Genomic DNA, 14,634 nt, shown 5'->3' on the forward strand with positions numbered 1-14,634 from the left:
GGCATCAAACATACTTATTGATCGCACTAAGTATTCAATATACAATTATTATTCTCAAGTTCTTTCTCTCTCTAAGTTATTTTTGCATTGTGTAAAAAGCTTACTAGCTAGAATCTGAGTCGATTTAGTCTAGTGCCACACGGGTCGAATGATAGATGCATTTATAAAAAAAAAAATATATAAAAATTATGTAGATAATTTTTTAGATATTAAATAGTATATATATATATATATAGTAATGAAAACACAATTTAATTAAGAGAGAGAGTAGGAGAGAGGAGAGAGAAATTACCTAACGTTGATTATATACATGATGACGTGGATTAATGTGGTCTTTGTTAACTTTAAACATTATTATATATAACTAGCATGTATCCCGTGCATTTGCACGAGTAATAATATAAAAAACTGTGAAAAAATATTACGGTAAAATTTTTATGGGCAGGTCAACCCACAATCCGACCCAAGTATCCATTTACCCTCACATATATCCAAATTAACCACAGCTCTCGACCCGGCAATTCGGACACTTTAAAAATTAAGCATTATTATATATATATATATATAGATTAGTTAGTTAAAAAGTGAATTTATATTGTTAAAATGTCACGCGTTTATCAAATTTTGGGTTGAATTTAAAATATAAAGCGTTATTAGCATAGTTGGTTAAAAATGTTGTATTTTTTTTGTTAGGTTGCAAGTTCGAACCATACCTATAGCATTTTTAATTTTATTTTTAACCGTTTTAAGTTTATGGGCGGGTCAACCCACAATCCGACCCAAGTATCCATTTACTCTCACATATATCCAAATAACCACAACTCTCGACCCGACAATCCGGACACTTTAAAAATTAAGCATCATTATATATATATATATATATTAGTTAGTTAGTTAAAAAGTGGAACTTATATTGTTAAAATGTCACGCGTTTATCAAATTTTGGGTTGAATTTAAAATATAAAGCGTTATTAGTCTAGTTGGTTAAAGGTTGTACTTGTTTTGTTAGGTTGCAAGTTCGAACTATACCTATAGTATTTTTAATTTTATTTTTAACCGTTTTAAGTTTATGGGCGAGTCAACTCACAATTTGACCCAAATATTCATTATTCTCACATATATCCAAATAACCACAGCTCTCGACCCGGCAATCCGGACACTTTAAAAATTAAGCATCATTATATATATATATATATGGCGTTACATAATATATATTTTTTTGAAAAGACTTTACATAATATAAAACTACAAAAATTAAAATTTTAATGGACTGATCCACCGATTACGCAATTTCTTTAGAGTAACTTTAGAGACGAACTCATTTAAATCCAATAAGACAAACCAATTAGGCGGTGTCAGAAAAATCTATACTCAGAATTCTAAACGACAGAAAAATTGATCTTTGTCTGAGGTTGGTAACTAACGCCAGAAAAAGTTCTGTCAAATAACAACTGACAAATATGGTCAAAATAGCGAAAACTCCATCGATATTATTAGAAATTACTTATAAAAAAGGCTTCTAGATGAAATATAAATTCAAAACTCCTTATAAGAAAAAATAATTTAAAAAACTCAAAATCTGACAACATTATTGGTCGTAAAGAAGTAGATGAATACGGACTCAAAAAATTGTCACTAACGCGATTAAAGGGTATGAGCATCAGACGACACACCAAAAATTAAGAGTATTATTCGTATTACAAAAATCCGATAATATAAATATGATTCGACTAAATTAATTATTGTATCAAACCAAACAAAACACAACACCAACTCAACACAAATATAAGTGATAAAAAGAGAAACAAAAACACCAAAAGACACTTAACAAAATCACTTTTTAACTTCTCCAAATTTTTTAAAAGAAAATTATATTTCCAAACTTTTATGAGGTATTAAATTTGATTTATATCTTGTTTATTAAATAAGTAAACTTTTATATTTTTATTTTCAAATTAAGAAAGTTAGTATAATAACAAGACCTTTAATCTTATAAAATTTTGTTATTAATAAACTTTAATATATTTATCACACAATTAGTTTTTAAAATTAAAAAAAAAAAGGCATAAAATAGTAATCATTTTTTTTGTAACACAATAAAATTTTCACTAAATAAGTTCAATTATATATATATATATATATATATATATATATTTAAAAAATAATAAATACATTTTTCATATTAAAAGTTAAATATTACTTCAATTTTTACTATTTGTAGGATGATAATTATGGTTATAACATAAATTCATTTATTATTATATATAAAATAAAATTCACATATTATTTTAAAGAGAAATGATTGAGAGTGGAAATTTGAGGGAGAGAATAATGAAGAGAATAATGTGGCTGGTTAGCCAAAAAAATAATAATATTTTACCCTCTTCTCTCTTTTCTCACCTTTTATCATTTTTTCAACCAGTGTAATGACACATCATTTCCTCTCTCAAATTTCCTCCCTTATCGCTCCTCTATTTTAAATGAAGATATAAAATGATAGTAACAAAATAATAGTTTTGAAATTCAAATAGATGTGTTATCCATTATTATAATTAATATAAACTTATATTTCTAGATATGAACGCGATCTTGAGCGAGCCAAATATTTGATCCAACACTAAGAAGAAGAAAGAACAGCTTTCCTTTTCCATTGCTTCACTTCAACCCTAAGAAGAAGAAGAAGAAGAAGAAGCTTTTCTGCTTCCACTTCTATCTTCGAGATTGGGAAATGGCCTCATACAGGGCGGATGAAGATTACGATTATCTCTTCAAGCTTGTTTTGATTGGAGACTCCGGCGTCGGCAAATCCAACCTTCTTTCTAGGTTCGCAAGAAATGAATTCAGCCTCGAATCCAAGTCCACCATAGGCGTCGAATTCGCCACTCGCAGCATTCGTGTCGACGAAAAGATTATCAAAGCCCAGATTTGGGACACCGCTGGCCAAGAAAGGTTATTTTCACCCCTCTGTCCCCTTCTTCTTTTTGAAGATCACAATAATAAGCTTGATTGGTTACTGTATTTCATTTCTTTTTAGTAATTTGAATCAATTTTCATAGCTTTTCTACCTACTTAAAAAGCCCTTTTTAGGTTTTACACTGTTACTACATTTGTGAGCTAGGCTGTTAGAACATAGAAAGGCAATTAGGTAGGCTGTTGTATCTGAGATAAGTCCTGCTGGAGTTGACTTCTCATTAATCTGAGAAAACTTCAAATGAGATCTATGATGGATCTGAATTATATAGTAGGATGAAGTAACAGTTAGAAACAAATCTCCTTGTTTGTGGGTTTTGACTGGATTTGGATCTGGATGAGAATTGAAGTGATATCTCATCTAGATCTTGATCCTGATCAAGACCCAGATCTAGAAAGTGTTTCAGTAGATCCAGGATTGAATTCCAAGCTTGGTTGATGTCTTTCTTGACTTATGATTTTGTGGGTGTTACTTATTTGATTTGTGAAAGGTACCGGGCCATAACAAGTGCATACTACCGAGGTGCAGTAGGGGCATTGCTTGTGTACGACGTGACTCGACACGTAACATTTGAGAATGTAGAGAGATGGTTGAAGGAACTTCGTGACCACACGGATGCAAATATTGTGATAATGCTTGTAGGGAACAAGGCTGACCTGCGTCATTTGCGTGCTGTCTCAACAGAAGATGCAAAGGCTTTTGCTGAAAGAGAGAAAACGTTCTTCATGGAGACATCTGCGCTCGAGTCTTTGAACGTGGAGAATGCATTCACGGAAGTTCTAACGCAAATATATCATGTGGTCTGTCGTAAAGCACTTGAAGTTGGAGAAGATCCTACAGCTGCTTTGCCTAAAGGGCAAACTGTTAATGTGAAGGATGATGTATCCGCTGTGAAAAAGGGTGGCTGTTGCTCTGACTGAGTTAGCCTTTACCATGTTTTAACACGTAGAAAAACTCTAGCTATTTACAATCTGTGTTTTGCTTTCAAAAATGTGTTGTTTCAAGTTTGTTTAATTTGTTCAAACTGGATTTATTTACAATTGGTTGGCTGGTTGGCTGTTGTTATGTGTATTTCTTGTCTCATAACCCATTTTCGCACCCAAATTATGTGATTTGAAAACTATAGATAATTACATAATACATTTCGAACTTTTAATGACAGTTTACCAAAATGTCATGTCGTTTTGAAAACTGTTTAGGTTGATTTGTTGATCTTGTAGGGCTAAATGTTTGGTTTTATCAGTTAAAAACTTACAAATTAAGTAGGGACATATAGAAGTTAGGTATATTGTCAACATATTTTCTGACTTTCCTACAATATGAATATAAGTGTTCTGTAATGATATATATATTTTATCTATAGATTTGTAATTAAATTCTTAGAAAAAAGAGAGACTAACTTCCATTTCAATATCTTGACTTGATGAGTCAATGGTTTGGAAGATGATATTTTTGTGAGTTCTATCATTGTTAATATACATATATATATATATATATATATATATATATATAATTAAAAAATATGATTTAAATGTCTAAATATATAATAATAACATACTAGGACCATTAGACTAATATTTTATTATATAATTTTAATTTTAAAATATATTATAAATTAAATTATCTCCAAATTATTTTCAAATGGTCTTGTAGCTCAGTTGGTTAGAGCGTTGGTCTTATGAGCCGAAGGTCGTGAGTTCGAGCCTCACCTAGACCACTTTTTTTTTTTTTTAGAATTTGTACATAAATTTAATTGTGCAGTCATGTTCTTGAGGCATTCTCATACTATGTAGCATCTTACAAACAAATATCTTTGCTTGAAGCATCACACCAAGACCAAGAATAGTTTTGGCTTCACAAACAATTGGATCAACAATCATAGCAATGTTCTAGTTAAATTTTTTTATCAAAATGTCTCATTATGATATTTGGCAACCACACTTATCTTTACTTAATCCCAAATGAGAGAGTCCCATTTCACGTTAAATCTCATGTCAACATAGTTTATTGAGAAATAGATAGTGAGGCAATCAATCTTTCACTAAATACTCTCCAAGTCAAGAAATCCCTCTAGTTAGAGCAATTTCCTTTAAGAACTCTAAACTCATAATGATCTGCATTCATTTCATTTAGTGGTTGCCAAGTTTGTTTTTTTTAAGAATACCCAACTAGATGCCTTAAAGGCCCACAATCCTAACTTCAATTGTTACACATTCTCTAAGCAATCTTTTGAACCATAAGGAAACTTCATTACAGGTACAAACATCTCTCAGAGTCGGACAGTAGTCAATATAATAGACTAGATTTCAAACATTGAATGCTTAATCTAGTATATAATAATGATCAATGCATTTTAAACAAGCAATACTTCATTGGTTGGTACAAACCAAATATGTATGCAGTAAAACCATGATCAGAAACTGAAAACCCAAAGAAGCCAGAAAAAAGTTGTTAATTATATAATATTAGTAGAATGATAGTGGAGCCCAAGCTCAAAGTTTCATCAACATCAAGAAAGAAATCTACTTTGTTGTTACATGGAAACAGACTGATTGGACGGGAGGGAGGGAGCATCATCATCCTGCTTATTCCATCCATGGTTTGTTTGAGAAGACCAATCAATCATGTTTAACCAACCACAACATACAAAAAGAGAGTTACAAACTACAACATGAATGAAGCAAGCACACAACTCACAATTCTTCTTCCCCAACCCCAAGAGAGAAAAGAGATTAATGGTATTGGTGCTGAGTTCAATCCATAATATTATTATTATGTTGAGAGTCGGAGGAAGCAGATGATGGCTTGTCCGAGATGCGGTGGTCGTGCTCCTCCTCCTCTTCACCCTGAATTCGTGATGGAAAGTCAAAACCCGAGATTCCACCGGCAGAGGCGAATCCCATACCTGCAAATGGAGATTGATGGATATGATGACTTTGGTGGTCTGATGATGATGGAGATGGGTCTATCCAACCACGAACTGTCTGGGTGTTACTGGACTGAAGGGGTCCCCCCTGTGAAAATATCTGATTCTGGCTAAACAACGGCTGCAGCATCCTCGGCGTGCTGAAGATGAACCCACCAGTTTCTGTCGTATGCTCATCTGGCCATCCACTGGAGGAAGAAGGATCGAAAACCAGCTGAGTGGTTCCAGAGTACAGGGTTTGTTCTGGGTGATGATGATCTTGTAGCGACGGGTCGTGATGTTGTTGATGATGATGAATCGGATGTTGGAAAGATTGAAGAGATAGTCTCAGATCTTGGCTCTGACTACAGGTTCTCGACAGTATACCTTGCTGCGAGAAATTTTGAAACTGCATAGTTGACGAATTAGGCTCTGAAGAAACACCTACCGGGAAGAACAACTGAATAGGGTCGGCGGCGTGCATCGACGGGGGCAAGATGCCCGAATTGTTGCCACCCATTTTCAGCTGCTGATATGAGCTTTCACCGCCTAATATACTAGCCGTCGCCCTTCTTCCCCCGTCTTGACCCACGAACTCCTCCTGCGGCTGAGGCTGAGTCTGAGTTTGGTCTTCTTCTTCTGTCAGCTTCTCCTGGTTAAAACTAGAGTTCCCTGAGACAGTTGGGAGCCAAGTTGGAAGCTCACCCAGCTGATCGATGGCAGCCTTCGCCTTTTTGATGAGCCAGTCAACAGCTTTACTCGGGCGGTCATATCCGAGGCGATCCTGCACGTCATAGAACTGAATTGCGGTGTGGGCAGAGAGGCGGACGCGGCGGTCCTTGGGGCCTTTTGAAGTACAGACCTTGCTATGACGGTCCTTGCGGCCAATAGACCTGATAATGTGTCCGCCGTGAACCTGAATGATCTCTCCGCCGGAGTGCCTGAGGCCTATCCTTGATGAGTTAGCTCCTCTCCCCATTATTGCTGCTCATCACAAGCTTGAATACTCGAGATTTTCTGCGGATTGTTGATGCGGTGACAAAAGAGAAGATGGGTCATCTCTGGAAAGTGCAGAAATTAAGCCATCTGGGTTGGGCAATACTGCAGTTGAAGGAAGAATCTTGGGGGAAAAGGGAAAGAGGGCTAGGCTGAGTCTTTTGGGTGGGCTTTGTGAAGAAGAAGAAGGTAAAGGGGCAGTATTTCTGTCAGAAGAGAGATTAAAAAGGACGATACTTTTTCCATCTAACAGATACAAAAACCCCTCTGCCCTTTTGGAGCTTTATTTTTGCTTTGTTTACTTGGAAATTTCTTATATAATTTAAAACTACACAAAACAAAAATCAAATCAAATAGTGAAAATTTGATAAAAAAAATTGTGTACAATCTCAATAAACCAATATCATATGAGAATTGAGAATGAATACCTTTGTTGTTTTTATTGAGTATGGATGATGAAAACTCAATGGTTCAATTTGAATAACATTTATTCGTTCAACTTCATTTCAGTTTCAGATGTTTCCTGACAACTTTTGATATTGGTTTTACTTTTTCAAAAAATTTATGTTTATATATGGTTGAAGAAAAGTATAATGTAAGTATGACTTAAAGAAAATTAAGTATTTATCAAAAATGAATATTTAAGAAGTTAGCACTATTTAAGATGTATACTTTGTGGAGTTTGAATCTTATTAAGTACATATTAATGATATTTTATAGTTAAGTATGATATATAATCACAAATACAATTAGTTTGGTAGGTATAAAAAGTATGAGGATATTATTGTGTATTTAAGCTTGTTTGGCATGGAGTTAGTAATTATGATTTGTATTATTTTAATGGTTGAAATCAATTATAGATAGAGTGGAGGAAACAATAATTCATCAATTGAACAAAAGTCAATGACAAAGTAATTGAGGAAAAAATCTAACATATATTTATGAAAGCTCAAGACAAAAAACTATTAAAAACAAATACATTAAAAATACAACTAGAAAATGTACAAATAATGGTAATCACATATTTTCAACCACTTTAGTCACCCCTCCATAGAGAACCACAAAATTTCTAGATATAGAATACAAGTTGTTTGATACATGGAAAATGAAAGTCTGTCTATCAATATTTAAAACTCCTTAAAAATATTCTTAAAGGAAAACATAATAGTTTCCTCAATTAGTAATCAACCAAAACAATTGATCAAGTTATGCACAACCTAACCAAACTCTAATCAATGAAACCACAACCCTAGAACCCAAGCTCCATAGTCCCATACCCACAAATTTTGGTTCGAGGCCCAAATTTATAAAATTCTCAATTTGATGGGACTTAAATCTAACCTACCTTAGAGGAAGAGCATCAATACAAGAAGAAGCAAAACAAATACACCAAGTTCTACAAAGCTTGAACTCTTCTTACTCATGACACGAATTCTATATATAAACAAATTCTATAAAGAAAAATGAAGCCAACCCAAATGAGAGAACACCTCCGAGCTTATAGAAAATTGTCGGACGAGGAAGGAGTTGGGAAGGAAGATGGTAGGGTAAAAAACCGCGTACAACCCTTCTCCCCGACCCTAAAGTGCGCTTGTTTCAAATTAGTTTGCTACCCTATTTACTAATATGATTTATGGCACCATCATTGGTCCTATACAAATCCTAACTATACAAACATAGAATGATGTAAGGTGAAATAATGTGAATTTGTTGTTGAATTTAAAGTAACATTATTACTAAATGATAGTTTTTTCCAAAAAAAAACATTTAAAAGGGTGATTTTGTACTTTAATAAAAAAGTTATTTATTCATACTTCAATTTCAGAAATGGTATAGTTTTTGATAGAAAAATTACAAATAAAAGAAATAGATATTTTGAAATCAATTAGGCTCATGCTATATATAAGCTTAGGATGAGCTGGACATGCTTGTCTAAAAGTAAACTCTCAACATCACTGATGGGATTTATTTGTCTTCATCATTTATGTTAAGATAATTTCATAAGGGTTTAAATTAATAATCAAAATTGAATTTATACACATATGCTCAAATAACTTATTAAAATTTAATTTGACTTGTGTAAATCATCAATAGTAATATATAACTTATACTTCTGAATGGTCTTTTAATTTTATAATAAAATTAGACTGAAATTGCGACAAAAAAATAAATTAATTTTGTTTAGTTTTACAAATCCATTAATCTAACGCGTTTCTTTTTCTTCAATTTAAAAAGTTTAAATAAAATAAAATTGACATAAAAAAAACAAGGAAATGGAGCAATGGCTCTGAAAAGGACTGAGAAATGCATGCGTTCATTTATATATTTTTTATAGTAATAAAATAAAATAAAATACTAGAATGTCCATGCTTATTTCATTCGGTTATATAAAAGGAGAATAAATAAATTAAAAGTGAAAACTACAACTGCAATTATTGGGGTATCTTTTCGATTGAAAACTTTTTGAGTTTCTTTCACTTTTTGGTATTAGTTTATTCCTTTGAAAAATGTTGATAAAAAAATATATAGCTTGAACAAAAACAACAAAACTAAAACACTAGGATAATGTTTTTGCCTCCACCAACTTATGAACCCTAAGCTTCTCAAGTCGATTCTAGATGTTGTCGAAAGGAACTAAGAAACATTGTTTATTTAGAACACACTATTTTGACAATGTCTAAACATTGCACTTATGAGTAAATACAATTAAATTCGACAAATAAAATTTTATATTATGATGAACTTCTAATGATTTAATATATGATGGCGTCACCACATCAAAGACAACATGGTCTTGTTCCATATTGGTTTTTTTTTAGAGAAATTTTTGGATTTTGTTTGATGAAAAAATAGGTTATTTAAACTTTTAATTTGTTAAACTATTATAATGTCCTCTTGTATTTAAAATTTAATTTCTGTAAAGATGAAGTAAGAGTATTTTAATTGATGAAACGAGTGATTTGATAGTTAAATGATAGAGAATATTTCTCGTTGTTAATTTGAGAAGAAAGACTATATTTGATTCTAAGGCCCTTAAGCTCAAAACACTTGTTTCAATCATAAGTAGGGAAAACCCATGATTGAACTCTTTTCAATCTAGAAACTTTATCCACAACCTTTATAGTTTGATCAATGGAATATGTACAGTAATCCAATATTATGCATCATTATTATTCTTTAGGATGAGGACGCAACTTGATTTGAATTGACTTAATACCTAGCTCACAAATAACCTAAAATATTAAAAATCATTAGTAACCTAAAATCAAGTTGAATGATGGAGACGGTGAGTTGAATGATTCTTCAACTTGCAAGTTGGCAATTGGCATCATATCATGCCTTGTAAATTCATAAATCCCCATGCTCTCATTCTCTCTTTTAATCATTATTCTTAAATCTCATCTTTTTACCTACTTTTCAGTTTTTTTTTTAAAATATTCTTTATTTTGTAGCATTTTGTCTAACTTTATTCCATTACACTTTGTCACTTGCCAAACAATTTTATTTTATTTTTATTTCTAAAAACAATGTTTATTCATTAAGAAAGTTAACAATACCCCTTAATCATACATTTTACTTCAATCAAAACATTATTAGTTTGAATATAACATAAAACTTTTAGTCGATTAGACAAAATTTGATTGCTTAAATTATTTTGGTAAGTTTTTAATATATATAATGAATTTATCTTAACATATGTGACAAAATGTTTCATATTGTCTCAACTTCAATATTAGATTATATTGATAATAAAAACATTTAATACACTCTAGTTGTAATAGATAAATATATATATATATATATTAACATGACTGATTTAAAACCTATGGATAGGGCATACCAACCCTATGGATATCCCATCAATTTATCATAGGCCAAAAAGCCAACTAATATGTTAAAAGACAATTTTTTTTTCAAATTTTGTTTATATAAGAGTTCAATCATTTATAAATAAAAGAGTAATGTACACTAATGTAAAATATATCTTTACTGATAGATTATATTGAGAGATGTATAAATCTTTCAGTAAAGGTTCCGACAAGAAGAATTCTTTCGTTATTAAAAATATATACCAAGAGATGTATAAAACTTTCGATAATATGATTTTTTATCGAAGGTTTTATATAAAACTCTCGGGAATACCCCCAACACTCAAACACGGAAATAATTCTAAGTGTTGGAATAGAAAAGGGTAAATATTCATAGTAACGAAAGTTATTCGAACATCTTTCGTTGTTGACTCTTCTCAAAAAATAGAAAATAATTCTAAGTGTTAGGATGGGTAGTAGCGAAATATGTATATACATCTTTCGGTATTAGCTCTTCCCAAAAAAACAAAAAATAATTCTAAGTATTGGGATGAGGTAGTAGAGAAAGTTATTCTAACATCTTTCGGTATTGACTCTTCAAAAAAAAATCTAAGTATTGGGATGTGGTAGTAGCGAAAGTTATTCTAACATCTTTCTGTATTGGCTCTTCCCCAAAAGTCTGTAGTTAAGGTCATTACCAAAAGATATTTAATATATCTCTCGACATTTTATATAAAAATCGAAAGTTTTGGTAAATTTTTCGGTATTGATTTTTCACTAATTGGTTTTTCATTATCTTAGCTTGTCTAAACTTTTAAGCTAAACAAGTGTGTGTTATTTTTTAAATATATGGATTGTGTTTAATTGTATAACTGTATATGATTGTGTTTGATTATATAAAAAAGTGTATAATATGTATTTTTGTGTTTGATGATAATTATGATGTGTGTAGTGTTTGATTATAAGATGTGTGGGAATTATAAATAATTTTAAAACTAGATGAATGTGTGTTCATGTTTTAAGGATATGAAATGTGTTACATTAATTTTGTTCAAACTAAGAAACTGAAAAAACAAAAAGTACAATACCGAGAGATATGTTAAATATCTTTCGGTATTTAAGGGCATATACCGAAAGATATTGATATATCTTTCGGTATTACCCTTAAATACCGAAAAATATTTAACATATCTCTCGGTATTGGATTGTTTTTATTTGTTAATCTAAATGGTGTTTCACTTTCTAATTAGGTTGTCTAAACTCCTAATCTAATCAAGTGTGTATTATTTTTTAAGTATAGGGATTGTGATTAATTTTATAAGTGTATATAATTGTGCTTGATTATATAAAGTGTATATGTATGTTTGTGTTTAATGATAATAAGGATGTGTGTAGAGTTTGATTATAAGGATGTGTTAGGATTGTGTAATATTTTAAGGATATGAAATGTGTTCAATTAATGTTGTTCAAGGTTATTAGAAAGTGAAACAACGATTAGATTAACAAATTAAGAAGTCAAATACCGAAAGATTTCTAAACATCTTTAGGTATTGAATGGTAATGCTGAAAGATTTCTAAACATCTTTCGGTATTTGACCTCAGGCTAAATGGTCTGGAAGAGGTCAAATACTGAAAGATGTTTAGAAATCTTTCGGTATTTGACTTCTTAATTTGTTATTCTAATTGTTGTTCACTTTCTAATTAACTTGTCTAAATTTTTCACTAAGCTAATTAAGTGTGTGTAATTTTTTAAGTATAGTGATTGTGTTTAATTTTATAAATGTATATGATTGTGTTTGATTATATAAAAAAATGTATAATATGTATGTTTGTTTGTGCTTGATGATAATTAAGATATGTGTAGAGTTTGATTATAAGGATGTGTAGGGCGCGATTGTGTATAATTTTAAACTAGATGAATGTTGTTCATGTTTCTAAGGGAAAAAAATCTAGGCATACCGAGAGATATTAAATAATCTCTTGGTAATCGGGGTCAAAACCGAGAAATTTATGTATATTTCTCGGTAAAAATTAGGGCCAAAACGAGAGATATACACAAACCTCTCGATTTTCATTACTTTAAATACCAAAAGATTTATGTATATCTCTCAGTAACAAATTAGGTTCATTACCGAGAGATTTGGGAATATCTCTCGGTAAAAACCATTATATTTTAGATATAAACACTCTTTCTCATTGATCACTTTTCCGCGCCCCCTCTCTCTCCCGAGCCCCTTTCTCCCGATCCATATGCAGACAAAGGACGTCGACGTCGCCACCCCACGACTAATGTTGCCCACGACCGTCGTCGCTGTCGCGAAGGACCTCTCCTCTTGCCGTCGCCGATCGATCTACTATCGCGCCCATCTTCTTCCTTCAACGACCTGCTTAAAGGTTAGTAATTACTGTATATCTGGGGTTAGATTTAGATAAATTTAGGTTATATATATATATTAGATTTAGGTTATATTAGATTTATGTTATATATATACAGAGAGTAATGATAGAGAGAGCGAAAAAATTGTAGCGAATGATGTGGCATTGTCCATGTCACATAATAAATAAGACGCATATTAATTTTTCTCTCCCTTTCATTTTAAATTGTACATGTCACCAAACTTCATTTAATAATTTCTCTCTCTTAATTCTTTTTTATTTAAATAAATTATTTAATATTTTCCTTTCTTTAATTTTATTATAAAATTATTATAAATATTTACTTAATTTAAAATTGAAGAATATAAATTTATAATTTTAACTTAAAATACAAATTATTAATATTTATAATAAATAAAATTCAAATTACTCATCTTCAATATATATATATATATATATATATACAAAGAAACGTTATATAAAAATGAAAGTTATAATATTATTTAGAATGTGAATTTTAATATATATATCTTATAAGAAAATTAAATAAGAATAAAACGAGATTTTTTTTTTTAAGAGAAATAAAAATGATTTAAAAAAGAGAAATTATAATTTAATATGAATATTTTTTAAGAGAAATAATTCAAATTATGAATATATATATTTACTTTTTATTTTATATATATTTATATTTATAATTTAATATATATTTTAAAAAATATGTGCATTTATATATTTTATTAATTTGATTTATTCGTTCTCCTTAATATTATTAATATTAAAAATACATAAATAAATTAATTAACTGTTAATCGCAAAAAATTAATTAAATTAAAAAAATTAATCATATTCATATTTAACTTCTTATTCTTTTTTATATATATGTTTATTAAATTTTACAATTATTACTCTTAAATATATATATATATATTAATTTAAATATACAATTATAAATTAATAGATAAAAAAAGAAATAATATAAATGAAGAGAACAGAGAGAAATTGTTAATGAAAGGAGGAGAGATAAATAAATATATTAAAGAAGATCTAATCATCAATCTTAATCACTTTCACACGTCATTCGCTACACTTTCGTTTCAATATTTTCGCTCCCCCTATCATTACTTATATATATATATATGTGTTAGATTTAGGTTATTTATATATGTTAGATTAGTATTTAGATTTTGTCAAGACTGTTAAAATATGCTTGAAGCATGTGGTTTCTCTTTTTAGTTTATTTGTTTTTTAGTTTATTTGTTATAGTGTCTTGAATCGTTTTGATGAAAATATGTTCAATACTAATCTGATTATAAGATTTGACGAATCTATTTGACTTGTTGAGTATAAGATTTTGATTTTGAATCTGATGGCTTCATTGATGAAAATTCTAGAGTTTGATTCAATTTGATGAATTTATTGACTTGTGGAGTATAATTAACTAGGGTATTAGTGGTATTATTTGACTTGATTAATTAGGATATTATACTGGATTATGGTATATATACGGAGAACCGACTCACATTTTAGGCTATATATATATAAGGGAATGTAAGCTTAATTTATATTTAGATCAA

At 30.2% G+C, this 14,634-nt stretch overlaps 2 protein-coding genes and 1 non-coding gene across 3 annotated transcripts; 2 read left to right on the plus strand and 1 right to left on the minus strand.

The window, feature by feature from the left end:
* The first annotated feature begins 2,581 nt into the window (after window positions 1-2,581).
* On the plus strand, window positions 2,582-4,042 carry LOC124926903 (ras-related protein Rab11B). The gene is made up of 2 exons (XM_047467228.1): window positions 2,582-2,949; window positions 3,462-4,042. The coding sequence occupies exons 1-2, from the start codon at window positions 2,729-2,731 to the stop codon at window positions 3,889-3,891; spliced, it is 651 nt and encodes a 216-aa protein (XP_047323184.1). The 5' UTR covers window positions 2,582-2,728; the 3' UTR covers window positions 3,892-4,042.
* Window positions 4,043-4,614: 572 nt separating this feature from the next.
* Window positions 4,615-4,688, plus strand: TRNAI-UAU. The gene has a single exon. It is a non-coding gene; the product is annotated as a tRNA-Ile (tRNA).
* A 718-nt stretch (window positions 4,689-5,406) lies between these two features.
* Window positions 5,407-7,135, minus strand: LOC124926844 (transcription factor TCP4-like). The gene has a single exon (XM_047467154.1). It carries the CDS (start codon window positions 6,853-6,855, stop codon window positions 5,725-5,727), a length of 1,131 nt encoding a protein of 376 aa, XP_047323110.1. The 5' UTR covers window positions 6,856-7,135; the 3' UTR covers window positions 5,407-5,724.
* Window positions 7,136-14,634: the final 7,499 nt, after the last annotated feature.

This window comes from Impatiens glandulifera, chromosome 2 (genome assembly GCF_907164915.1).
Source record: "Impatiens glandulifera chromosome 2, dImpGla2.1, whole genome shotgun sequence".
NCBI lineage: Eukaryota > Viridiplantae > Streptophyta > Magnoliopsida > Ericales > Balsaminaceae > Impatiens > Impatiens glandulifera.